General features: G+C 40.4%; 2 protein-coding genes across 2 annotated transcripts in view; one reads left to right on the top strand and one right to left on the bottom strand.

Annotated features, from left to right (window-relative positions):
- Positions 1-27,130, top strand: part of ADAMTS18 (ADAM metallopeptidase with thrombospondin type 1 motif 18) — a 79,379-nt gene that overhangs the window by 43,509 nt on the left and 8,740 nt on the right. The window contains exons 13-19 of the mRNA XM_053952748.1: positions 5,176-5,348; positions 7,247-7,377; positions 7,518-7,641; positions 8,709-8,953; positions 19,433-19,574; positions 20,758-20,884; positions 25,716-25,920. Coding sequence (XP_053808723.1) covers positions 5,176-5,348; positions 7,247-7,377; positions 7,518-7,641; positions 8,709-8,953; positions 19,433-19,574; positions 20,758-20,884; positions 25,716-25,920 — 1,147 coding nt within the window. The remainder of the gene's footprint in view (positions 1-5,175; positions 5,349-7,246; positions 7,378-7,517; positions 7,642-8,708; positions 8,954-19,432; positions 19,575-20,757; positions 20,885-25,715; positions 25,921-27,130) is intronic.
- On the bottom strand, positions 1,805-5,243 carry LOC128793513 (uncharacterized protein K02A2.6-like). The gene is made up of 2 exons (XM_053952746.1): positions 4,948-5,243; positions 1,805-3,842 (listed from the first exon to the last, which is right to left on the bottom strand). Exon 2 carries the CDS (start codon positions 3,236-3,238, stop codon positions 2,474-2,476), a length of 765 nt encoding a protein of 254 aa, XP_053808721.1. The 5' UTR covers positions 3,239-3,842; positions 4,948-5,243; the 3' UTR covers positions 1,805-2,473.

Here is a 27,130-nt window from a genome sequence, read left to right as displayed (position 1 = left end):
AAAGAATTTGCCATTTCTGTAAATTAGATTAGAACAAGGGGTGTGGATCTGTGAAGAACTGACTAGACTCTAAAATGAAATCAAAATTATTGACTTCTTATGAACATGGAGGGAAATGTCTCAGTTTCTGGTGATTTTAAAGGTGACCCACCTTACCAGAAATTTAAGGGCAAGTGAAGAATACAGCATCAGGCTGTTGTGTGTGAAAATCTTACCTGTTACCTGTGTCAGTTTGTGAAATCCTCCTCTTGCAAATAATATCAAATCTCAATTCCCTTCCCCTTGCCAATTTTCAGGCGGCCCTTGTGACCACACCCAAACAGCTCTGGGTATGGCTTTGGAATTCCCACTGGGGCTGTGCACAAATTCTCACTGACAAGCACCCATGGGGATCACCTGCAGACCACAGAGCTGGGCAGATTTGCTAAAATCATTATGTTCCTGTACATTATCACAGTGTAATTTCATGGGTCTGGTTTTCATACACCACAGAACTTTACAGTTGAGGTACTTTTCCAAGATAGAAATTGATTACATAATTTAATAGTTTAGCTGGGAAAGAACCCGAAGAGTGCCCGAGAGATTTAAATTAATACCTGAATCATATCTGTGGGACTGCATCCTACGCCTCACAATAGTGAATTGTTCAGCAGAGCAGAATGGAGTTGTAGGCATTTGTGCAGTCAAAAGACTGAATCAAAATGGCTTGAAACACACTTTTTAAAATCTTTTGTGTATAACATCTGTATGTTATGATTATAGAAAATGCTTACAGAAACTGATTACAGAAAATTTGAGATGCAAACTGATACAAATTAATGATGCCATTTAAAATACTTCTAAAAAACAAAGACTGTGAAAGGCATTCAGATTTGTGCAGAATAATAAAGCTTTGTGATACTATCATAATATGGCCACAAGATGAGCAGAAGGGTTCTTACATGAACTTAAATGATTACAAAGAGTGAAAATTAGGAGTCCAGAATTTCAGAGTCTTAATTGATTTGGTATTGCATTAAATACTTTCCTTGATCACATGAATTTCAGGATTTCTCACTCTGTGCTGTGTTGCAGTGAAGATCGTGGTTTAGGAAATCTACCCTTAAAAGGGTACTCCAAAATTAATTTAAGCTACTCTTGTAGCATTTTAGTATTTGAGTCTTATATGGAGTGAAGTATTTACCTGTTTGCACTCAGACTCCTTTTCCAAATCTATCTTTGGAGACTTTCTTGTTGGCCTTTCTCACCAAATTTCTCCCTTTTCCAATTATCCTCAGCAAGACCTCATGCAGGTCAACCTGTTTATATCAGTTCTGGAGGGGGTCACAGCTTTAGACCATGTCTGTACTGGGGGAACTGTACCACTACAGAAATACTGGAATGTCCTTGGTGCAGGGCATTCCACCCAACGTGTGGATACACCAACAGCTTCTGGAGGCAGTCCACCCAAAATCTACTGGTGTTACAAACATCCTCAAGAAAAGCATGATTTTCTCAGTGTGGATAATAGTATTTCCACAGAAATTTGCATCTGTAGATCTCCATCTCTTTTCCTGTGAATTACTTAACTCCTACTGACATCTTGTTGGTGGGGAAGTTTCCATCTCTCAAGCCAACAGTTTCAGTAATGGGAATGTACTGTAATATTAAAATGCTGTCATGGAGCTGGGAAACAGAATGCCTCTTTCAGAGCTGTCCTGGTTCAGGGCAAATTTGGGAGAGAACCCCCAAAGGGGTTCCTCCAAGAAGCAGATTCAATCGGCCCCTCCCTACAACCAGTTTGGGAAAAAATACCTCCTTGGAGAAAAGTGGAAAAAACTGTTTATTAAACAAGAAAACCTAAACAATATTAAACAGTAAAGCTTCTTGCCACTCCAAAAGAGAGACAAACTCAGAAAGTCCCCTCCCTGAGCTGCAGCTCGGCTCACTCAGTCACTTATCAGTCCCTCTGGCGCTGGAAATGCCATGGCCCAGGCCCGGCCCGCTGGCCACAGGTACGAGCTGCCGGTGCTCTTCTGGCTGTTCAGTCCAGAGCAGGTTTGAGCAGGTCCAAAGAAAAGGAAAAGCCACAGTCCAGGGAACTTCTTTGCCTCAGCTAGCTAAAACTACCTAAAAGCAAAGGAGAGCCCTGTCTCGCTGTCTGTCCATCCCCAGACAACACAGTCCAGGAGCAGGAATGTGGAGGAGTGAGTGCCGTTTCTGAAAACAAACTCCGCGCTTCTTCTCTCCCCGCTTCACTCCTGGGACAAGTCTTAAAGGTGCAAAACTTATTATTCAGCATAAACAGAACAGACAATTGGGGATAAAAGCATCATACAGTCACCCTAGGACATTCCACCCCTTATCCCCGTATCATCAGCTTACTACTAAAACTAATATGTATATATTCTAACTCTACAAACACATCCAATATACAGCTATACACAGACAATGGCACTAACATTCAGCAAACAGTGATATTTACATGTAGTTCTCACTCAACAATCAGATCTCCCTGAGGTACACATCGTGTTCTTCCATCTTTCTGCATTATCCACCATGTGCAACCTAGTCCCTGAGCAAAGACAACCCCACAAATGGGTTTGTCTGTACTCAAGGCAGAATTGATCCACACTGTCTTCCCTAACAAACCTCTGACATGCACCACTGGGACTTTGTCTCCATCTACTATATGCAGAGGCTCAGATTGGGCAGGGCCCACTCGATTGGTAGAGCCTCGGGTGTTAACTAACCAGGTGGCTTTTGCCAGATGCTGCTCCCAGTTTTTGAAAGATTCCCCACCCAATGCTTTCAAGATGGTTTTTAACAGTGCATTGTAGCTCTCCACTTTGCCTGCAGCTGGTGCATGGTAGGGGATATGGTACACCCACTCAATGCCATGTTCCCTAGCCCAGGAGTTGATAAGGCTGTTCTTAAAATGAGTCCCATTGTCTGACTCAATCCTCTCAGGGGCACCATGCCTCCAAAGGACCCGCTTTTCAAGGCCCAGGATGGTGTTACGGGCTGTAGCATGAGACACAGGGTAGGTTTCCAACCATCCCGTGGTGCCTTCCACCACTGTGAGCACGTAGCGCTTGCCTTGGCGGGTTTGAGGCAGTGTGATGTAGTCAATCTGCCAGGCCTCCCCATACCTGTACTTGGACCCCTGCCCACCATAGCACAGGGGCTTCACCCGCTTGGCCTGTTTGATGGCAGCACACGTCTCACAGTTATGGATAACCTGAGAAATGCTGTCCATGGTTAAATCCACCCCTCGGTCTCGTGCCCACTTGTAGATGGCATCTCTATCCTGATGGCCTGAACAGCTTTCTTAGTTTGGAGGAATTTTATCCCATCCTTAAACGCAAGAGTGCAGCTGGCAATCACAATCTAGCCATAAATAATTTTATTCTATCACTTATTTGGTGGCATTTATTTGGAAGGAGGTTGCTTCTTTTCCTTACACTAAAGCAGATTTGTTCTCTGGGGTTGAAGGAGGCCAAAAATCCTCCATATGCTGAAGCTGTAAAGAAAGTCTGTAGGGAATTGAGTCAGTACCCAAGAGTCTGGATGCCTTAACTCAAAGCTCTCACCAATTGCACAAAGTCAACATAAACCCTCCCTGATGTTCTGCATCCTCCCTGCCCTTCACAGGCTTGATTGCCAACAACTAGGACAGAAAATTTGACTTTAAGACCTTCACCATTATACCCAGTACCAGTGTAGCTGGCAGGTGACCTCAGGAAAAGTCAATGGAAGTTGTGGTTTTATTCCACAGCACTGGTGATTTAACACAGTTTTAAACACAGTAACAGGTGGGTTTCCATCTCTTTCTCTGAAAGACTGTTTTGCAGCCCGGAATTCTGGAAAAGGCAGATATTGTGTAAGTAAAACATAAAAAGGCAAGTCTCAGCTTGGTTAGAGGGTTAGACATATGGGAGTTAAAACTGATACCACAGTAAACAGAAGAAGCACCTGGATTTTCTCCTCCATGTTGCACAGAGCTGTCTCCATGCTACTCCAGGCATGAGCAAGTCAGGAGTTGCACGGGATCCTTGGATGTGGGGAATAGTTAGAGCATAGTGTTTAGGGATTTCAGTAAACACTATGTTTCAATTGCACATTCTATACTCTTAGAATTTTTAATTTTTGCTTTTAGTTAATATATTATTGTTATTCAGTATCTTTTATATTAATCTGGGTTTTTTCCTTAATGTGTGTATAATACGGGCAAAGCTGTCCACTCAAAGTTTATATCTTGTCCTTCAAGTATGTAAGTTCCCTAATTTTTAAAAAAGTCATTATATAAATAAGTGCAAGTGTAGCATTGGAACATTTCTTTTCACTTGATGCTGGAAATGTATAATACAACAAAGAGTTCTTAGAATTTGTTATTTTGAAGACTTGGCTCAGTGCTTGCAGATGTGTATCTGAGCATTGTGAAACTGCACAAATGACATCAGTGACTTGCTAAGTTCAAAAGAGCAACTCTTGCATTTTACATTGTTTCACAACATCTGTGCACAGACCAAATGGTTAAAAAAATATTCTGATAATGTGGGGTATGAGCAAAGTAATAGAATATGCTCTTTCCATTCTGGCCAAAATGAAGGGAAATGCCCAGGTGAGGTTTGCTGAAGTGGATGTGACATGTTTAAAATTACCTCGGAATTCCAGCACTTTCCTAAAGCAGGACAACTATGCACAGTCCCTGTTTCCTCTGACTATTTAAAAGCACATTTTTTTCCAAATGATTTACAAAATAAATGAACAAGCAAATGTAATCATTCATTCTCTTTTTGTTTGATCAGTGTTATGTTATCCTTTATTAACTCTAATTGTGATAGGTAATTCTTTGCACATGTTCATTCCTTGGTTACAGCCAAGTAAAAATAGCTGTATAACAAGGTTGAACCCGGCCAGTACCAAATAGCCCTATAAATTTAAATTAGTGCAAACATGACTTACCTCTAGATGGTTGCATCTTTGCTGAGTCTGCAGCGATCCAAGTAGATAACTCATGTCAACTGCTTTGCTTGGTTTTAGGAACCATGAAAATTAATGGCCCATATAAGAAACACTGATCTCCCAAGGCAGAATGTCCTGTCCTGTTCCCTGTATTCTCACACACGTGTAACACGCCAATCACACAAAAGGGAGACTCTGCAAAATCATCTTTTTCTCTTTTCTTTGTAGGCCTCAGTACGGTGGGAAGTTCTGCCAAGGTTCCAGCCGTGTGTATCAGCTTTGCAATAAGCAGCCTTGCCCAGCAGGCAGCCTGGACTTCCGAGCCCTGCAGTGTGCAGAGTACAACAGCAAACCCTTCCGGGGCTGGTTCTACAAGTGGAAGCCCTACACCAAAGTGGAAGGTGAGAGTGGCCCTGCTGTCAGGGACAGGGAGCTCTGAGCGCTGCTTCACCCGTGTGCTCTGGGTGAGCATCACCCCATGTGAGCAGATATAGCTCGCTGGCTCTGGGTGAGATGTGTTTGCTTTCTGGCAGAGCTGGAGCCAGGCTGCTGTGTAATCCTGCCTGCAGGGACATGCAGGATTGATTTGGGCTGGGAATTTGAGTCCTTGTCCTCACCGTGACTCCCCGGCTGTTGCCGCCCCTCTCTCTCTCATTTTATATTCCATATTGCTTAGTCTGAAACCCAAGCAAAACAATTTCCATGGAATTTTCAGCATGGGAAATGTAAGCTTCCACAGTAACGCTACCAGAATCATCCCTCTTTTGGAATGTTCTCAGATTTCAAAATGTAACAGTAAATCAACCTTTTGACTTTTCTGCTGGTATTGTCCCATGAGAAGTGGAAATGCAAACAATATACTGGCATACATTTTTTAAGGTCATCTTTTACTAAGAGATCTTTATCAAGTTCAGGTCTCAATAACTATTTCTGTTATTTTGCACAAGCAAGTTTAATTTTATTTTATGCATCCTAATTTTGCAAATATTTTGAATCAGTATTCACTTTTATCAGCTAAAACAAATATTTTCTCCAGTTTGAAAGCATTACTTGAATAAATGTGTCTGAATTTTCTCACATCATAGCTGCTTTGTTTAGCACATGAACAAATTTGCCTTTGATGATAATATGTATAATTAAATATATACATGCAGATACATTAATTCATAGCATGAATGTATTTTCTTCAAAAGTCTTTGTGGATATTTTCATGAGTATTTAAAAATATCCTAACAGGCCAGTGTGAACAGAGGAAAGAAGTAATATGGTTTCACAGCGTGCAGCAGTGGATGTTATATGATAGGGAAAAAAATACATCCTGTTTAATAGAAATTAAGGTGGCGTATATTGGATTTACAGGGAGGAGCTGTGTTTAGCAAAAGAGGCTTAAATTTAGGGACAAGGGGCGTAATTTTCAAAAGCAAGATGTCCCCAAATGATTCTGAAGTTGAAAATGCCCATCCTTCCTCTCAGCTGCTTTGTAAAAGCTCCCCCAAGATCTACATTTATCCTCCTGGAAACATAATCTGGTTTCCAAAATTGCCACAGATTCTTTGCCTGTGTAGAAGGGACTACTGGAAATCCATCTACTGATTTAACAGTAAAAGGATTCTCTTTTGAATCCAATTTCATGTTCTTAAAAACTGTTTTATTTGCTGCACTTTAATTTGTATTAAAACTCTGCATTTCAGCAGTTGTGATAATATTTACAATTTCATGACTGATTTTGTCTGTGCAGAATTCGTCAGCCCTTTATAAACACAACACACCACCCTTGTGTAAGGAGAAATTTGACAATGGTTGGGATTTGTTGGAGGAAAAATACTTTTGTTAGGGGTAGTCTGGCTGCAGTTCTAGCTTTCAGCAGAACTGATCATTTGTGCCATGTTATCTCTTTCCCAAATTTTAAGTAAATTTCAGATAAAATTATTGCAGTCTCCCATTTATCTTAATAAAAATGAAATTTGAGCCTGTGAGGCAGTGTAACTGAAAGTAGGCTGCAGCAGCAGGGCTAAGGCAATGCTTTTACACTGAGTTTGAACTCTCAGTTCTTTGTGTGGACAAGCAAACTCACGTGTGCTTTTTAAAAAACATAATATAAACCACTTTATTTAGCTATATTTCTATTTAGCTACATTCTGGTGTCCTAAGTTGTCATCATGCACAGTTCGTCCTTGTAGCTTATCTTCTAGAATACGGGAAGAAACAACAGCCAAGATGCTTTTTATCTCTTTTAACAGTGCAGGTCTCCTAACGCTTCCTTGTCTTTTGTTTGTTTGTTTGTTTGTTTTCTCCCCAGAGCAAGACAGATGTAAATTGTACTGCACAGCTGAAGACTTTGACTTTTTCTTTGCAATGTCCAGCAAAGTGAAGGATGGAACTCCGTGTTCTCCAAATAATGATGATGTTTGTATTGATGGAATATGTGAAGTAAGATAAAATTAAGTTTCTTGCAATCCTAATGTCTATTTATTTTTTATTAGTGGGCAATTGACTCCTTTAGGGAAAATGCAGCTGTTTCTTCAAATTCCCTTTTGTCTGAGTCCTTCACTTGTGCCTTTTGGTTGCAGCAAGTAGGGTGTGATCATGGACTTGGTTCCAAAGCTGTGTTGGATGCTTGTGGAGTTTGTAAAGGAGATAATTCAACGTGCAAGTTCTTTAAAGGCCAATACTTGACCCAGCACAAAGCTAATGGTAAGGAAAACTGTTCCCCATGATCATCAACTCACTGCTCTGCTGTGTCCCCATGCAATATATATGACTCTTTGCTCATTCAGGCAGTGGCTGAGGGTCCAGATGTGAGCAGAAAATCACAGGGAGAGTGAGAGGAGAGTTCACATTTCTCCTGTTTCTTGGTAACAAGAAGGCTGTGAGCATAAGTCTTGGTCAGTTAAACAATTCTCTTGTTTCTTAAGCCACATTTTCCCTTTACACATGTGAATCCTCTTAAAAGAGATTTTAGGATTCAGGCAAGTAAAAAAATAGCTGTCAGCAGCTCTGACTGGGATGGGACTGTGGAACATATAAAAAGCAATACACAGCATAATGCCAAACATGACAGTATTTCCATGTCCATTTTCAAATTAAGTAGTCTGGAAGTTGTTTCAGTGGAAGATACAGGCACTGGGAGGTGGACTTTTCCTTAGTGGATTTTTACAGGCTTCTTGGGAAATAATCTCACTGTGCTGCAGTTTTTTTACGCATAAAATGCAGATAAGATTTTGGTACCCACAGGGGTATTTTGAGGATCTCTTTGCTGTTGGTCATAAGACATGTCCTTACTGCAGTAATATAGGCCAGGAAATTGTCCAGGATGTAGTAATGCAGCCCTGGCTGGCAGTAGGGAGATCCTCTGGTATCCAGGGCTTTGTGAGGACTTTGCATCCCTGTGCACCCCACCTCGCTGCCCTTGTGCTTGGCAGTAGTACTTTCCAACTACTGTAGGGAACTGCAGGAAAAGCTACAGTGGAGCCATCATTAGTGTGTTCTGAATTTTTCTAAGGTGAACTTGCTTTTTCTTGCCTTTAATCACAAGGAAAAATTTCAGGAATTGAAATACCTCAGAGTTACTCTGATTAAAGGCTGCATGGGGCAGGGGGGATAAAATCAGAACTGGTTTTTCCTGGTGAAAATGGACTAACTTGGTGGGTCAGAACAGCTGTGTATCTTCTGAACTGTGCTAATTTTCAAACTGGCTCAGGGAGATGAGCCAGCCCTGTGTGTGCCAGCTGCCAACACGTTGCTGCCTCCTCTCCTCACAGACTACTACGCGGTGGTGACGGTGCCGGCGGGCGCGCGCAGCATCCAGCTGCAGGAGATGCACGTCTCCCCCAGCTACCTGGCCGTGCGCAGCCTGGCCAGCAAGTACTACCTGACAGGAGACTGGACAATCGACTGGCCAGGGAAGTTCCCTTTTGCCGGGACAGTTTTTGATTATCAACGCTCCTTTAACCATCCCGAGAGTCTCTATGCTGCAGGACCCACTAATGAGACGCTGGTCTTTGAAGTAAGCCTGGCTTCTGTTTGTTCTTGCCCTGATGTCCATTACAGAATTGCTAACGACAGCTTCAGCTCTGCACTGGGGCTCTCAGAGAGATTAAAGAATAGTGTTATGATAGCATTCAGGTTTGATTGTATGGTAAATCATGCTGGATTGAAAGGCCTTTCACTGCTTTACCGAGGTCTGAAATTTAGTAAACTGTCACAAATTCAGTGAAAAGGAAGGTGCATGAAACACCCTGTAGCATAATTTCTGAGTTTCACAGTGGTGATGGAGATTATGAATGCCTCCCATATATGGCATACAATAAAATCCAATAATGTAAAAATTAAAGGTACCATTACGTCAGTGCTTGATGGTTACAGGTTCAAATAATACTTCTGAAACTGCAGGTGAGTAGAGCCATTTTCACATCCACCTTGGAATGCAGTCAAAATACCACACACAGGTTCCTGTAGCATGAATTTCTGTTGGTTCAGTTATTCTATTATATATGTTTATCTCACAATCAAATTTGTGTCACCTACATTGTTTGTCAGATGTCCTGTGTTGAAACTATTGTAAGCAGACAGGAAACTTGCTATTTACATGGTTAGTTCAAGTTCTACAATTTTGAAATTGGCCTTTGCTACTGTTCTAAGAAAAAGCTCTTTCTGCATCAGGTTGCTTAGCTAGATTTTCTTCTAAAATGCATCAGAACATCTGAGGGGCCATTTCAGTCTGAATCATCAAGGGCTTTGCTTCCTGTTAGCACCATTAGTTTGCCCTTTTTAGCTCTAGCAGGTCTTTGGCTTTGTAACTCAGCTGTTAAGTCTCTTTTGATGAATCCTTCCTTCCCTGTGAGAAGGAAGGAGCCCTCCCCAGCAGGGATTCAGTTCCTTTCCACACCTTCCAGCAGCACTTTGGAACGTGCAGTGCCCCTGGGGAGCACGGCCGTGTGTGCTGTGCCCCCTGGCCATGGCAGCATCCTGCTGTTCTTGCCCCCATCCCATATCCCAGGCTCTGGAATCCGCTCCCTTGCCCAGCTTGGACCTGTTAAACCAAGAAAGAGCAAGCACAGACTGGGACATGAAGCATATTCTTCAAGGGTTATTAAAGCTTTCACCAGTGTCCAGTGAAGTGTGTATTTGGAATACTGAAGAGCTTGGCTGCTCTTCCTGCTGGCTGAGTAATGGACTGAAATGTGTCCTTAGGAACCACTGAAGGCCCTAGAGCATGGGCATGTTAGAGCTCTGGAGAGTGAACACAAGTTTTAGAACAGGCAGCTTGACATGGGCTAAGAGTTTGTCTTTCCACAAATTGCCATCACAATTCACAATGCCTTTTGCAACGTTTTTCTTCATTGAAGAATTTTCATTTTGGTTATGTGTGTTCATAGGGATCTTCCTTTAGTCCAGTCAGTTTGGTCTGCAAGCTACAGACGTGCTCCCCTCTCTGCAAATCATCTGCCTTACACCAAAACCACCACACTTAAAAATACTATGAAATGTTAAGCTGAATTCCCAGGAATCTTATTTGTCATGACCCAAAGTAGATTTGAACTCTATTATTATTATAGAGCTGAAGTATGAATAATAAATCGCCTGCAGGAAGACTTGGCTGCATATCATGCACATACTTTACAGAATAAATATTAAAGAAAAGAAATTAATGCCAAATAACACTTCTATTTTCATCCTTTCAAATTATGCTAAACAGTTTTATTAAGATGTAACATTTAACTGGAGGCTGTTGCTGCTTTCAGAGCTTATTTTAGCTTCCCTTTTATTTTTATTGAAATACCTACACCACTGGCATTGGTATCTGGGAATTCTAATGACTAAAAAAGTTTTGTGTTCCCCAACTACACGTATCTATGAACTGCATTTAAGATGGGTTTTCCCCCCTTTAATAATTTAGGCAACATTCAGCAAGCTCAATTCTGAAAAAAAAAAAAAAAAAAAAAAAAGCAGAATTTTCTGTTCAGAGATCTGCATTATTTATAACTTACCAGTAACTCTAAGAAGCAAAAAGGCCTGAAAACTGAAGAAATATATTTTGAGAAACAAATTTGCTGAATGTCTGCTAGCAGCCATAATAGTGAAACAAACCCTGCTTCAGCTCCAAATACCAGAAACTGATAACAGGATGAAAAAAAAGGAGCATTTAAGCATACTACAGTGTAGCTTCATTTTCATTTTTATCTCACCTGTAATTTTCAAAGAAGCACAAAAAACTGTCCTGCTGCAATTTTTTATTCAACAAAATTAGTTTTATGTAAGATAAGCTTTTCCAGGGTTTGGACTCAACTTCTTCCTGCAATCTTTAGATTTTTAATTTTTTTTTAATTAGGCTGTATTCAAAAGATATTTAATGCTTTTTTTCTGGATTAGGGCTGTTGTTTTTCTTCCAGAATAATTCAGTGTGAGCCCTAGTAAAATGGCGCACTGCAGGTATTGAGGACTTGGATAAATTGTATGTATAATACAGGAGCTTTTATTTTTCAGGTGGGCTGAAAACAGAAGGTTTTGCAGCTGTATTTATTGCCATTCACCTATGACTGAATGCCAGATTAACACAGCTCGTGCCCATTTCATTCTGCAGTTATAATTTTGGTAGAGAATTGTGTGGTGACTGAAATGGTCCGGGTTTTTGCCTTTGTTTCTGCATGCAAAGCAGGCTGCAGGTATCCAGGAAGCTCACGCTGTGCATGTCCTCGTCCTCTGAGCAACATTCCCAGGAGAGGATGGGACCAGACAGGTCTGGCAAGTCTGTGCTCAAGGCAATCACTTCCTTTGAAATGCAGTCATCCTCCAAAATATTTTCTTGAAAGAGACGTCTGAAGCATGTATTGAGAGAGCAGAAGGAGATGCAAATAAGAAAAAAAATCTTTAAATTTCCCATTGCCTTGCACACCACAAGTTCAGCCTTGCAGTTCTGTGAGATGTGGTGTATTTATATTTTATTGTACAGTGTGTTCCTATGCATCTGCTTTTCTGTCAGGCTTTTCAATAGTTCAGCTGAGCACGTATCATTTCATCAGACATTGCAGTCCTCAACACTATTCAAAAATGGGTCAGAGACCAGAAAAAGACATAAAGTGCTTTTCTTATTTACCCTAGAATTTCACCAAACCCTCCCTTCCATATCTATACTTCTATATATTATAGATATGTAATTATGGGAATGAAGCATACTAAAAAAGACAAAGATAGTGACTCTGTAATTTAACTGGGTTGTGGGAGAAAAAGTACAAACTGTAGTGGCCAGATATTTTCTGAAGAGGAGAACATTGTGAGATGTATGTGGAATTAATATGCATGACTAGTATTTCCTGAGCACAACTGCTGGAAGGGTGAATGCATGATGAGGTTTTAGGATTCATCAGGATCCCTTCTGGATTGTTCAGGAATTGATTTCACAGAGGGGGGGAAGGGAAAACCCAGTAAACTGATGTCCTTCAGAATTTGTGTATCAGTGTCCTTCTGAAGTCAACACTGATATTTTTGGTGATTATGGGTTTTCAAAAGCCAGTAAAAGCTGAAATGAAAAACATTAATAGATTCAGAAGACAGTCGCTGAAATGGCCCAATTTAGATTACATGAAATAATGGTCAGTGGTCAGAGGGGTAGAAATATGGTAGATGCCAATCTAGGATGAGAAGTTCATACCAGCTTTTTAAAACATAGTTTTTGTAGCATATTTGTCTCATCTTGAATAGAAACCTGCTGGTTTTTTGTTTTTTTTTTTTTTAATGTAGCTGAATACCTTCAGCTCATCTATCTGTTATTTGGACCTAGGTAATCCAAGGTCAGTTCTTCCAGTTTAAAGACCTTTTCAGTGTTTTTCTGTTAAGTGAAAGATATTTAACTTGACGAGAAACAGTCAGTATATTTATCATTATTTATCTAGCTTTGCAAGCAAGGGCTGCCAGTGGGCACCACCAGCTGCTGAAAATCATATGGAGAAGGACAGCCCTCACAGAGCTCTGTTACCTGTAGGGCTCACTAGGGACATTCGTTTGGTGAAATATTCAGTCACCCTCCACAACTCACTCAAATGCTGAGAAAGATTCTGAAAGGGCACAAGAAAACAAAACTTTATGTGGGCATGAAAGAGGCTGCATGGCCAGGGATTGAGGAACTAATTTAAAAACATGAGAGTTTTGTAATTTTGTGTTCCATTCTATCAATAAGCAGATGAAGGAAGAATTGACTAGATTGAGAAGTCAAATACAATTGGAGAAAGCAAAGTTTCCCAGGATGAGACAGGATGAGAATCCTCACTGAAGTTTACCTCAAACTTGGTGAAACATTAAATCAAGAGATGGCGACATCTTTGTGAAATAAAGAGAGTTTATTTTAACATCAATAAGTAACAGATGGAAAGGATGCTTTGTAAAGAGGCAGACGTCCACAGGAAGAGAAGGTGAATGGAGCTTAAAGGCAGGAACACATCTAATTAAATCCAGTAAATCACTTCCTCTTTATCAATAGGGGAAAACAGGAGAAGGGAGGCCAGGTGGAATGGCTTTGCTGATGATGTAGCTGCCACAGGGAGAAAGCCAAGTTGCAGTTATAAAGGATTATATTTATTATTAGCTACTAGATGATAAATTTGTACTAATTTCCCCTGAAGAGAAAGTAGGCTAAAGAGACCTAAGATGTACTTATAAGATACAGATGTTGACTCAATACAATGGATAAAAGGGTTCTCCTGTAGTGAGGAGAGATTAGCTGGACAGCATCCCTGAAGGTTGTACATTTAGCATGTGAACAGTGAAAAAATGGAGCATAATAACAATGGAAGATAAATTTGAAACAGCTGAAGTAGAAATGAGATCATCTAGGACCCTTTCATACTTCTTTTTTTTTTCTTTCTTTCTTTCTTTTTTTCTTTTAATGACCTTAGTGGACTTGAAAAACAGTAGTTTGTCATAAGCTTTTAGTTAGGACTGTGTTTATAGTTATTTTAGATACTGAAGAGATAAAACCCCTTTTGTTTTAAGGTTTGGCTTAAGTACCCAGTGGGTAATTCTTCCTTTACTGCTTTCCAAGCAGGTGTTCTCCCACTTTCCTTTGAAGCCTTGGTGCTGCCACTGTCAAGGATCCCATCCAGTAACTGCCCATTGAAGACAACAGACTAATTTTAAAATTGTTTTAAACACTTTTCCACCAGAACCATATGCTGCATGCTTAAATATACCAGAATAAATTCATAGAAGTCTGTGGAATTAACCTTGACTGAACAGAGAAATCAGAATGTGGTTTAGGATATTGGCTGTTACAATATTTATTAAACAGCATGTAGATCCCCAGTGGATGAGAACTGCAGGTCTCAAGCAGAGCACAGCCAGGCACTTGCCCTCACACAGACTTCTCTGTCTGCCCTCCCTGCAGACTGGTACATCCCCCTAAAGAAATTATCCGAGGCCTCCAAAGAATGGGAATGACCCTGGAAGTGTAGATGATGTTTGCAGTGTAGATGCAGCCTGAGGATGCAGATCAATGGCACTGTGGATACTGGGATTCAGAGTTTGGGCTCTTGCCCATTTTGTGAATTGGGCACATGCAGAAGAAAATAGTCCTTTTTACCTGGATTTTTTCCTCTGTGCTCAGCTTCACTCTGTAAGTGATTTGTAAATGTCTGTTAGACCTCCAGAGATAACAAGTCCTTTTCTCAGCATGCTACAAGGCTGGCATTAGTGTTCTTTCCTATACATTGAACAAAACATCATGGAAAGAATAGGAACTTAGCTTGTATCAATTAATCTCTCTTAATTCAGTGTGCTGCAAGTAACTTCAGATGCACATTTTACAATAAAAAAACACTGGAAAGCACCAAGTCAATCATAACAAAGCAATGTTAGTAGACTCTTTAAAAAATTGACCTGCAAAATAGAGTATTATATTGGAAACTTAGGATGGCCATGAGAAAAAAAAATCTCAAACAAAGGAGCAGATGCACAGCTAGTTTAGAGAATTTACTGGTTTAGCTTTCACATCAAAATTAGCAGCAAAAGGAAAAGGTTCTTTACTCAGGAGAGTTCAGTTTATCCATTGTTTTACCATTTTGTGCCGTAAGCTAAAGGCACAGTTCTTTTCCTTCGGAACAGATCCAGCAGATTCCAGCCATAGAGCCTGTGGTTTTCCAACTCAAGAAGCTGTAAATTTTATAACTCTGCGCCCTGTGGTCAGAGCTGCTGAGTGCTGTGTCTGAAGTCAGGTGGTTGGTGTGTTAAAGGTAGACATTAAACAGTTCTGTTGAGGAACTGGAAATGTTTAAGGAGGTTGTTTGCCAGCTGTAAATTTGGGAGCAAATGCCAGTTGGCTGAAAAGATGCTGGAATGCATCCAGTTAAGTAGACTAGCGCTGGAGGTCTTTCCATATTTGTAGGTCTGATAACTTGGCTGAATATGCAGACTTCAGTTATTGGGTTGTTAAGAAGGGGCTTTATAATGAATGTTTGAAAATACGATAGAAAACTTTTTATATGCTCATTACTTTGGCAAAATTGCAACTTTGCAATAGTATTGCATTCCTGTTGAAAACTCAGTCAGACATTATACACCATGTAGTATTTTTCAGCTGAGCACCAGGGACTTCAAAGCATATGATTTTTTTGTGCCCTGCAATATTTTTGTCTTCAATACTGCTCCATATTTTGATTTTGCCCCTTTTTCTGCATGGCTGGGATGATACAGGAGGAGAGACACCTGACAGTGATGCAGCTCCTGCTTAGTAAACATTCCCTCTCCTCGCCTGCTGGGTGGGAAGGGGCTCTGGCTTTGGCTGCTGGCCAGGAAATGGAGAGGAAGTTCCCTTCTCCTGCCTGTTAGAATTGTGGCTACTTCCCAACGTGCAAGGAGGGGGTGTAGCCCAAGGTCTTAAAATGTGTATGGCCCGGCTTGCCTGGTGTGCAGGATTTACCCCCCAGGCACCCACCCAGCTGCAAGCTCTCTGCATCATGTTCTCCGTTCTCTGAAGGGATGGATTCTCATGGGGCTTATTCTCACTCGTCACAGACCATCCCCTTCACTCTGCTGAAGCACCAGCAGAGTATTGCTCTAACAGGAGTAAAACTGCCCCTCTTACCTTCTCATCCTCCCCCTTTCCTGTTCTGAATTGTGTTCAGAACGCATTCCATCTGTTCCTTGCCTCCACTGTCACAAAGAGCACTTTCAGAACACAAATGTTTGGTCTAATACTTCAAGATATTTTTATTAGAAAAGTTTTAAACTTTGCTGCTTTTTAGCCACTGGCACAGCACAGTTTTATGACAGTTGTCAGAATCAAATGAGATGAGGACTAACCCTTACATGAGGTTTTGTGGTATGGACAAAACCTTCTCCTCCTTTGACACAACATATTAAAAGGCCAGACAGAATTTCAGCCTCTGCTCTTGAAGGAACACAGAGCACCTACTGAAATGGGAGAGAGTGTTTCTGGCTGCCTAAGATGCCAAGATCTGTGCTAATACCTTAGACTTGGAGGATGAGTAAATGTAAATTAAAATATTTTGAGGTCTAGTCTGTAAGAAGTAGCAGGGAAGGCATTGTTTTAAACAAAGAACAGTATTGGAGAGCTCAGTTCTTTCTGCAATTAAGACACTGCATTTTTTTTCTGAAGCACATGTTCTGAAGCTTTATGCTTCAGATATTTGTCTCAATTTGTCCTTGAGAGAAGAAGAGAAGAGTGAGCATGTTGTTGCAACCTGTTTTATCTGTAATGCCAATGGACTTGGGGTTCAATATTCAAACTGTAGAGCAGCTGTTGGAACAGCTGGACTTTTTGCTGTCAGCAGTCTGATAGATTTGTGAAAATAAAAACGTTACTTTGGCAAAATTGCAACTTTTGAAAAGTATTGCATTCCTGATGAAAAGTTGAGATCCTGTAGTATTTTTCAAAAGAGATGTTTTCCTTCATCTGAAGGGGCTGTTATCTTACCACACTTACATCAGATAATGATGAATAACCAAGGGAACAAGAAAAGTCACAAAAAAAGTTACACTGGGAATGATTTGAATAGAGTATAGCAACTAGGGTGCAGAAGCATACCCTGAGGAAGGAGCCTAGAGTGAAATATAGAAGCTTTGTGAGATGCTCATTAGTGAGCCCCATGTGCTGGGAGCACTGGACACTGTGGGGGTTTTCTGGGGAGCCAGTGAGAGATCCTGAGATCCAGGGTGCATCTGTGCAGGGTAGAGAGGAGTTGCACAGCAGTCTTAGTTCTCATGTTTCCTAATTTCAGAGTATTCCATTTTAATCCTGTTCTTGTAAAATAGTTGTGATATATACTTGCATCTATAACTCATCCCTAAAGCAGATCTGGTAATCCTATTTCTACCAAGAGTTTTCATTCAAAATAGAGGTCAGTAATCACTCTCAGATCTATTTCTTCCATAACCTCACTGTTATTCTAAGGTGCTCATGAATTAAGCTTGGATGGCTGAAAAAATTCATATGAAATACTGGATTTACCAGTGCTTGAAGGAGTTTCTAATATGAATCCTCCCAGGAGAAGGCACATACTCTACAATTCATTTGGAAGTATTTGCCTTTTGCAGCCCTAATTGCTGTTTTCTCAGTTTGGATCATTACTGAAGTTCCCTGACTGAAATAAAATCTTTGGCTACTAAGAATGGAAATGATAGCATCCATTTTTCTTTCTTCTAGAAAAGTAAACATTGTGCAGTCCAGATCCTTCATGTGTTCAACATTATTGAGCTGCAGGTCATGTAAATTTGGTCTAAATTTTCAGTGTCATGGGCAATTTCTGTTTTCCACTAGGTACATTTTCAGAATACCTTAAAACCCTTGGCTACATTTCAAAATGTTACTATATTCCTTGGTCTTAAACAACATAAATGCGAGTTTGTTGCTATTTTATGAAACCAGTCTCTACAGAGATCAGTTCTGCTTGTTCAGATTGCTTAAGTTCTCAGGTCAGACATTATGTAAACTTCACTGATAAGTTATTAATATTTTGAATGGCAATTATTAACACAGACTTGAATTGTACTTGAAATGCTAATGCTTATCAAAAAGCATATTTAGGAACTGAGGTCAACTGCACCTGCTCTTTATGTTACTGTGACAAGATCCATATTGGTGAGGAATTAAGAGTCATTAGAGATCTGTAACTGTAAACTCCCACACTGTTTCTACTAAGTGTGGATATAATTGCACTTTGCTGCCAAAAGTTTTTAAAATAAATGTTGTTAAGTAGAAATTTCTCCCCAGATTTAGGTATGTGTCAGATGTTCATGCATCTTGCAGTGATTATAATTCAGTCTTGAAATGAATATGGTGAATGAAAACTACAATATAATTCACCACTAAAATAGTACACCCTTGAGAGCTGGGCTCCCTGAGTTAAATGACAGAGATTGTTATTATAGTCAGTAATCACACTTTCTATAACTTTCCCAAAACATTATGCTGAAATAGTGAATAAAATATTTTTCCAATTCTTTTTTGCTCTCTAGACACCCAAGGACAGGTTCTCTCCTGCACTGAAGCTTTGTCAGCTTCAATCACCATGAGAAAAATTCCAGCTGAGGGTCTTACAAACAAAATTTATCACCAGTCCACACAGAAAAGAGTGTTTTACAAGAAAGAGACTTGTGTTTTCGACTCTTAGCCCCAAGAACTGAGGAGGTCACCTCCAGCCCCACAGCTGTGCTGCTGCTTTGCTCAAGCTTCTGCCAGGAAAGCATCTGAGTCCTGCTTGGTGGGCAAAGGCTTCCTCCTTGCTAGATGTTGCAATGTTGTAAAACCATACAAAGGGAAGGCCTTGTAAACCATGGCTCAGACCTGCTAGGTAGAAAAGGACTGTGGGAAAGTGACTCAGCTGAATTAGAGGTAGAAAAACAAATTACATCACCATTATGTGTTCTCATCGTGGTGTATGGTGGTTGGTTGAATTATGTTTGATATGATTTAAAGCTGTGTAACTGAGAAAGGCCTGGATTTTGCAATAAAGCAGCTCTCCTTTGCACTGCCTGGGGACTCTGTGTCACTACAGACCCTCACCCACAGCTACAAGGATCAGCCAGGGCTTTTCTTACTAAAGAGAGGAGATGTCACCCATCCCCAGATGCCAAATCCATATGCTGCAGTGCCCCAGGCAGAGTCCAGCCCCTGCAGTGAGTGCAGGGGTCAGAGGGTGATGTTCTGGGGGTGATGCTCCACCTCTGCTGAAGACAGTGCTGCTGCTCTGACCTGGTCAGGTGCCCCTGATTGTCAGGAGGGGACTCTGTTTCTGCACCCTCTCTTACAGACCTGCAGGTGTTTTTCCAGGCAATGCTTTGCTGTTTAGGAATTGCTCTGATGGTCTTTCCTTTGGGTCTCCTGAAAATCCTCTCACAAGCATGCTGTGTGTCTGTATATTTTGTGTTTATCGTGTTTAGTTCATCTTCTTTCAGACTGACAGAATCCTTTTTTTTACCTCCTCCCCACCTTTTTTTTTTTTTTTTTTAACAAACCCCAAATATCCCTCTACAGATCCTGTTACAAGGCAAAAACCCTGGGATTTCTTGGCAATATACATTTGCCAAAACCAGCATTGAAAACAAGACATCTGTCAGAAAACACAGCTACTCCTGGGTGACAGTGCAGTCTGAGTGCTCAGCGACCTGTGGTGGTGGTAGGTGACTTTCCCATTGCCAAGCCTCTTCTTCTTCATTTTTTTAAAAGCATCTCAAAGCTTTTCAGCTGCCTTTAATTTTGCAAATATACATTGATGCATACAGGGGTTTACACTGAACACCTGGTCCTTATTTTTTCATCTGATAACCTAGAACACAGGGGAAATAACTTTGTATGATCTTTAGAGTAAAAAATATTCATGCCAGTGAGTCAGTATCTTTTGTTTAGGTCAACCTGTATGCATATCACATCTTCCTGTTGAAGTAATGTGGAAGTTAATTATGCACTTTGATTTCCTCTTTTCTTGCACAGACACCTATTTGTTTTTATAAATCCTGCATGTTTTGTCAGTGAAAGTAAATCTACGGTGTTATGAAAGCAAAAAGCTGGCATGTGGGAAGTCTGTAATACTAAAGGATATGACTGGGCACTGAAGGAAATGCTCCTGTATTGACAAAAAAGTTCAGGTGAAATTCAGTAATACCTTGCTGGTGCAGTGTCAGAACTTCACAACATCTCAGTAAATGGTTTATGGAAGAAAGATCCACCAGGAGCACTGTAGCCATAAAATATTACAGCTGTATTTTCTTCCTTCCCCTTAAAAGGCCGCAACATGGATATAAAAATGGTGAAAACAGCCTTGTTTCCAAATTTGATTCACTGTGCCCAATGAACCATGTGTGAAGTGAATGATAGATCTCAGTTAAAAGACAAATCTATAAAATCACTTAAGGCATTTTGGTAATTCTCCTGCTGCTGACACTTGATTAAGTCAAAGGTACAGGTACCTGCAGAACTCTGGAGTCTGTAGAGATTCACTGTAAAAAGGTTACAGAATGTTTATTTGTAGTTTTCAAGTGGGTGAGGAGGGTTCTAAGCAAGCCCTGCTGGTGTCTGCAGGGAATTAGGATTTGAATAATTACTAATTTTTGCTGGGGGAACAGTCTTCAAATCTGTTGTTTATAGCTAAAATGTTTTATCTGACTTCAGCAGCATCAATGCTACAGAGAACAAAATCAATGTTAAAACAGGTTGCTGCATATTTTATTTATTTCAAGTCAGTGGATTTTTAGCAAGGATAAGTTTAGACTTGTTTAGTTAAAATTGTTCTCTACTATTTTTTTCTCTTATAATTCAAATACAGGTTTATTATAGCATATTCTTGTCTAATACTTCCACAGGACACATTACAGCAAAAGCAATTTGTTTGGAAGATCATCGTGCACGAGTCAACACCTCCTTCTGTGGCCCAAGGACAAAGCCTTTAACTGAAACAAAACTGTGCAACACAAATCCCTGCCCAGCCTAGTAAGTTCTCTGGGGTTTTGAGCCTGCTGGCTGTGCCCTGTGCCTGGCTGTGCCATGGAGAGAATCCTCTTGGGGGGAATAGTTTTCCTGCTGGATGAACCCCTGGTGCTCTCTGAACGGGAACCAGGAATTGTTTAAGATGCTCTGCCCAAGCCTCCCAGTGGGGTTTTGGGTCTGGTGCCTAAAGCAAGGGCTCCTGAGGGCTCTGTCCCTGTGCTGGGGTGACTCAGGGCAAATCCAGTTTTCTCAGGGGCTCCTTCTGCCACCTTTCCTCATCTTGAATCACTAAGCCCATTTCCTGAGTAAAGTGCTGTGTGGAAGCTTGGCCCCATGACTCACATTCCACATATTAGATTAGGTTAAAAGAGCCTTGTGAAGTGTAATTAGTGATTTTTGGACAAAATGCCCCACAGAGTATTGTGATGCCACGAAGAGGACTATCTGAACCAAATGAGCTGTCAGCAAAGCTTCTGGTGCCCACAAAAATATATATGAAGGCATTGCCTTTGTGAACAATCTTATTTTCTAAAAGATAGAAGAAAGGCGAGATGCAAAGGAAGACATTGACATATAGATAAGCACTTAGAACCCAGCTGGTCTAAATCAATTTAAAAACCAAGGGAGTTAACACTGATTTATAGTAGCTGAAGTAGGGGTCCTTTGGAAAAAAAAAAAAAAAACAACAACGTTCTGTGCTTATATAATTAAACACAGTATTATGTGGCTAAGGATAAAAATGGATAGATTAAAGGACACAGTGGCCATCTTTCTTCCTCAGGTTATTTCACTTTTGGATTCCTGACTTTGCAACTTCAGCATTATTTTAATTTTATCTTAAAGATCAGAAGAGCTGTATTATGTTGGACTAGACATTTCAGCCTCCAGAACAGGAGATTTTCTAAAGGAATATGTTGAAAAAATTAAGAGTCTTTTAGTCAGTGGGAAGTAAATACACTTGAAGGTGCATTGAAGCAGAAGAAATGAAGGAAGGGTCCAGACCTGGCGTCATCTGCTGGTTTTACTCTGGGGTGATAAAAGCAACAGTAAAAGCAGTTGGCTAAGCCTGCTCCCATAGTTCATAAAATATCCCATTTAATGATGTTTAATAGGAAGCATTCCTCATCCTCCTCAGTCTAGGAGAGGATGGTGGGGCAAAGCAAAAAGATGCATATATTCTGTAGTGACTTTGGTTTTACTTAAAAATCCATACTTTGCAATATGTTGAATATACTGAAAAATAGTCCAGTAATAGTTTGGAATTTCCTGCAGATTTAAAGAGTACAGCAGAGTGCACCAAACCCAAATACCAAATTACACACTATGACCACAAAACAATAGAGATAAGGTTTAAATAATGATACCTTGTGACATGAGAGCCCCATGTTACTGCTTCAGCAGTTTCTTTAGATTGCGTTTAGCCACATGATTTTCTCAATACCAATTTTAAGTAATCTTTGTAGCCAAACATAATGTTTTCATGTGCAACTTATCTTCTGCCAAGACTATTTTTATCTAATGAACACAGAAATGTATTGTCTGTGATGTCTGCAGGAGTCTGCCTAAGCTCTTTCTGCTTACCTTTGTTTTGATGTGGCATCATTATGCTACAAAGCTCCACCCAAATCAGATTTACTTATACTGACCACACACAAAATTTCTATTTCTGATAACCCGAGATCCTGATGTATTTTGAACATCTACTGATATATATTTACCCTGAAAATGCTTAATATTCATTTTGACACACAGTGCAGTGTTTTGATACTGAAATCACAGCTATTCTATGATTTACTACTTTAAAACAAAATTAATGAGTTGAACCATAAAATGAGTATGATGCTGTTGAGCAGGACGGGAACAGAGAATTTTAGATCAGAAGGCTAAGAAAATGAACTCTCTCTTTATTTCAAATGTACCACTCTATATATAGAGAACATTGAGAAGGCTAATTTCATTGGTCTTAGAGTGAAAACATATCACACCATTGGTGTGCAGTGAATGATGCACAGTGGCAGAACATATCTATAAACAATGTGAATAACAAGATAGATTAGAGAATTATTTACATTCTTTCTTAACTGTTTCTCAGGCTCTTGCCTGGTTAGAAAACCTTTCTCTTTCTCTCTGACTGAGCTGAGAATACCCACATGAGTACAAAAAGAAAACATGTAAAAGCCCCAAGCACCTCTAGGGAAAAATTGTTCAACTCACCAATTAATTATTCTTAAAATCCTTAGGATATATTAATGCATGGAGGATCTACATGTAGAACCATGCCTTAAATTAACAGGTTGCCATTCAGCTGAGTGAAACTGTGCCAGGATATCTCTGCTGAGGAATCTGCCCAGAAACTCACAGCATGTAATATTTCCCATAAACCCAAGACTGCCAATGGAAAAAAAAAAATAGGATTAATAAATACCATGGAGGAAACAAAAGAATGTTTAATAGTCAGCAAAGAAAGCAAACCCAAATACACCAGGCAGAACAGGCAGGGGAAGGAGATGACAGATGAGATACAAGTGTGTCAGTTTGGGGACATAAAAGAGGCTCCAGACTTCTAAAGGTCAGTGAGGAATAATTTCTGCATAAGAACAAAGGCTGATTAGTCTGAGTGGGACCAAACTACTGTCCCACACAGAAAGGCACCAGCACTGCACACTGCTGTTGTTGGATTTCAGAGCTGCTAAATCTGGTCATAATTATTTAGTTATTTGAACTAATGAAAGATACTCTTGGTTCACAGCCCAGATAATCTTGGAAAATGGAAGTTTACTAGAGGACATTAAAGTAGGTTTACTGTCCTCTCCTCTGTGAAGAGGGGAGCTTTCCAGGCAGTTATGGTGAATAAACTTTTAAAATGAATACTTCTGGTCACTCCACCAATGGCCATTGTCAGAATCATCAAGGCAAACTAATTAGAAGTTGTAAAATAGATTTAAACTCTTTCCTCATAAGTTTGTAGTTCAATGGCCCAAATATTTATAAATCAGACAAAAATGAAACTTCTGATGTGTTCTGGAATTACATAATGATTGACTTTTCACATTAATATTTCTTTGTCCTTAAATTAGTGCCTTTTACATTTCTCACTACTTTTGGCAGTTCCTGAAGTTGCTAGATACTGAGAGCTGGGATTTCTTCTATTCCCAAAGACATTTTTCAAAAATAGGCTTTTTATGAATTTTTTACAATTAAATTAGCTTTGTTTTCAGGCAGCTGTGAATAGACAGGCAAATGGGACGCCATATGTCTTTCACACAGGATGAAGAAAGCTTTCTTGTCACTAAAACTTTATGTGAGCAGTTATTCCAGTGGTCACAGGATTGATGCTGTGAGAAACTGTGGAAGTAGGGTCGGCCAAGTGGTCAGATGTGAGACAAGAACCTTTTCCATGACATAAATTACTAAAAAATTGTCAAACTGTTTAAAAATCTTCAGTTTAATTTCAGTGCTGGGTCTTTGAATAAGAGTTCTCAGTGAGTAATCATTTAGTCATTCATAATTTCTTCTGCTTTTCACTTCTGTGTTCCTATCTGGCTGTGATTATGGTCTTATATTGGAAGCCTTCAAGGACAAAGGCACTTGGTTGCATGTTTGCAAAGTGTCCCACAATGCCTGGGGACCCACACAGAGCTTCAAGAATAGAAATAGTGAGCAGCTCCTGGCATTTCAAAACTGAACTTAGCCCAAGCAACTGGCAATAACCCCTCAGACTTTGTGTCACTTGAGGGACATGACGTGTAAACTGCAGCATCCCCGTGCCTGAGCACACATTGCCCAACAGCTTGTGCTGGTTAAATTGCCTCTGTTTTATTTTGTTTCTGCATCAACTGTCTGCCAGATTTATTAGTCTGAGGATATGTAAATCATTGAGTTAGAGAATCATAAAGTCACAGTGTGCTTTGGGTCAGAAGGGACCTTAAAGCCCACCCAGTGCCACCCCAGCCATGGCAGGGACACCTCCCACTGTCCCAGGCTGCTCCCAGCCCCAGTGTCCAGCCTGGCCTTGGGCACTGCCAGGGATCCAGGGGCAGCCCCAGCTGCTCTGGGCACCCTGTGCCTCCCCCACCCTCACAAGGAACAATTTCTTCCCTTATATCTAATCTAAACCTGCCCTCCTTCAGCTTAAAGCCATTCTCTCTTTTCCTTGTGCATTCCCTTGTGAAAAGTGCCCCTCCAGCTCTCTTCCAGGCTTCCCTCAGGTACTGAAGGGATGCACTTAGATCACCCTGGAGCCTTTGTTTTTCCAGGCTGAACAGCCCCAATTCTCTCAGCCTTTCAGAGCCTTTTCATTTCCTCAGGACGTCAGTGACAGGACTGCTGCTTTTAGCAAGCAAGTTCTTTTTTTTTTTTTTTATGAATACCAGTAGGGCCAGTAGGGTTTGACAGAAATACCAACATTTGTCACCCTGTGTGAGTGGAGTGTATCTCAGCACAAACGCGGTCAGTACGTACTCGGCTAAATTCTATCTTACCTAATTCTATCTTCTAAATACTCCACCTGCCTCAATGGCAGCATCTCTTTCAGTCCCTGTGGAATTCCAGGTCAGATTCATAGGCAAGCTGGTTCTAGTGGATAAAAGCTATAAACAAAAAATACTTGTTTTTCTAGTTGAGTGACTTATATTTCATTACTAGCAGAAAGTTCCATGCTTTGAAAATAGATCATATAACTGCAGCTTTTTGATTGCTTGAACAGATCCCAGTACAGCAGGAGATAGGCTGAGCAGGATCTCTGGATAATTCACATTTGATAGGTGGCTGGTTTTATTGATTTTCTACAGCTAATTGCACTCCTGTGTTTCTAACACACGTTTCCTTCTTTAAGCTGGTCAGCAGGTGAATGGAGCACATGCAGCAAGTCTTGTGGAGGGGGACAGCAAAGTCGTCTCATTCAGTGTGTCCAGAAAAGGGCTTTCCAAAGAGAGGAGGTGGTGGCCCATTCCCTGTGTCCTGTCAGCACCCCAGCACAGGTGCAAGTGTGCAGTAGTCAGGACTGCCCACCCGAATGGAGCCCTGGCCCATGGTCTCAGGTAATTTGGAGAAAAACTTACATTTTTATCTGCTGGCATAATGAAAATACTGCAAAAAATTCTCCCTGAAAAGAAGAACAGAGCAAACTTTGTGAAGATCAGTGCTTTTTTCTTGAAGATAATCTGTAAATCATGTTTGTATAAACATGTAAACGAAATGTACATTGTAACCAGCCTTCAGAAGAGCTGGCACACGAGGGCTTGCCAGAAATGGGCAGGTGGTGTTCCTTTAGGTACATACAAACAGATGGATAATTCTTTCTGGATTCATAATTTAAGGCTCTATGACCAGCAACCCCCTATGAGATTACTTCCCAAGGAGTACTGGCTTCTCTTCGAGATGGCAGGCAGTCAAGGAATGAAGAAATATTTGGGGTTAGAGTTGCATATTAATGCACATGTGTATATGGATTGTGGATTGATAAATTTGATTTACACATTCACTACTCACTTCTGTGCTTTTGCCTTTGTTAGAGTAACGCTCCTGCAAGCAGTGCTGCTGCAGCTACTGTCATGAGGGCAAATTCCTTTGTGTACATGCTGCTTTACACACCTGAGCTAAAAACACACAAAACTCAGCTCTGCTCTGTGTTTCACTGCTATTGGTGCTGTTCATGTAAGGATAAGTAAAGTATCCTTCAAATAAATCACTCATCTGGGTTTTAAGAGAGAGCTGACAGAACCCTTATAAAAGGATGTACATTAATTTTATTTTTACATCTTCATTTAGTGAGATTGAAGATGGATTTCAATTAGCTGAAAAATGTATTACTTATGTGTTCTGTTCTTGATGCTGTTACTCTTTAGGTGTTCAAGAACATCTTGACCTCAGCACCCCCAGCTGAGCAGGAACTGCCTCTACAGGGAGTGCCCTGTAACATACCATAACAGATGAGTAACTATTCAGTAGTCCAACACAACTCTCAAAAAAGAACTTTTTCTTCTAGTGTGTCTAAAGAAAACCTGAGTGTGGCAGAAGATTATATAAATCAGGTTTTCAAATGCATTCACACTTACAAACTTCCTTTCTTCTAAGGCAAATAAATAAATAAACAAGACAATTAGAAAAAAATCTGTTTTCCTCCTCTTTAAGAGGTGTAAAATTCAAGTTCCAATTTTCAAATAAGGCCATAAAAAATAAGTTCACCAGTCCTGCTGAAATAGGGAACAAGTTAGTAAAGGTTTGTACAAGTATTGTACAAGTTAGTAA

Source organism: Vidua chalybeata, chromosome 11, assembly GCF_026979565.1.
Source record: "Vidua chalybeata isolate OUT-0048 chromosome 11, bVidCha1 merged haplotype, whole genome shotgun sequence".
Taxonomy (NCBI): domain Eukaryota; kingdom Metazoa; phylum Chordata; class Aves; order Passeriformes; family Viduidae; genus Vidua; species Vidua chalybeata.
Note: the sequence above shows the minus strand (reverse complement) of the source record. Positions and strands in the feature narration are given on the sequence as shown.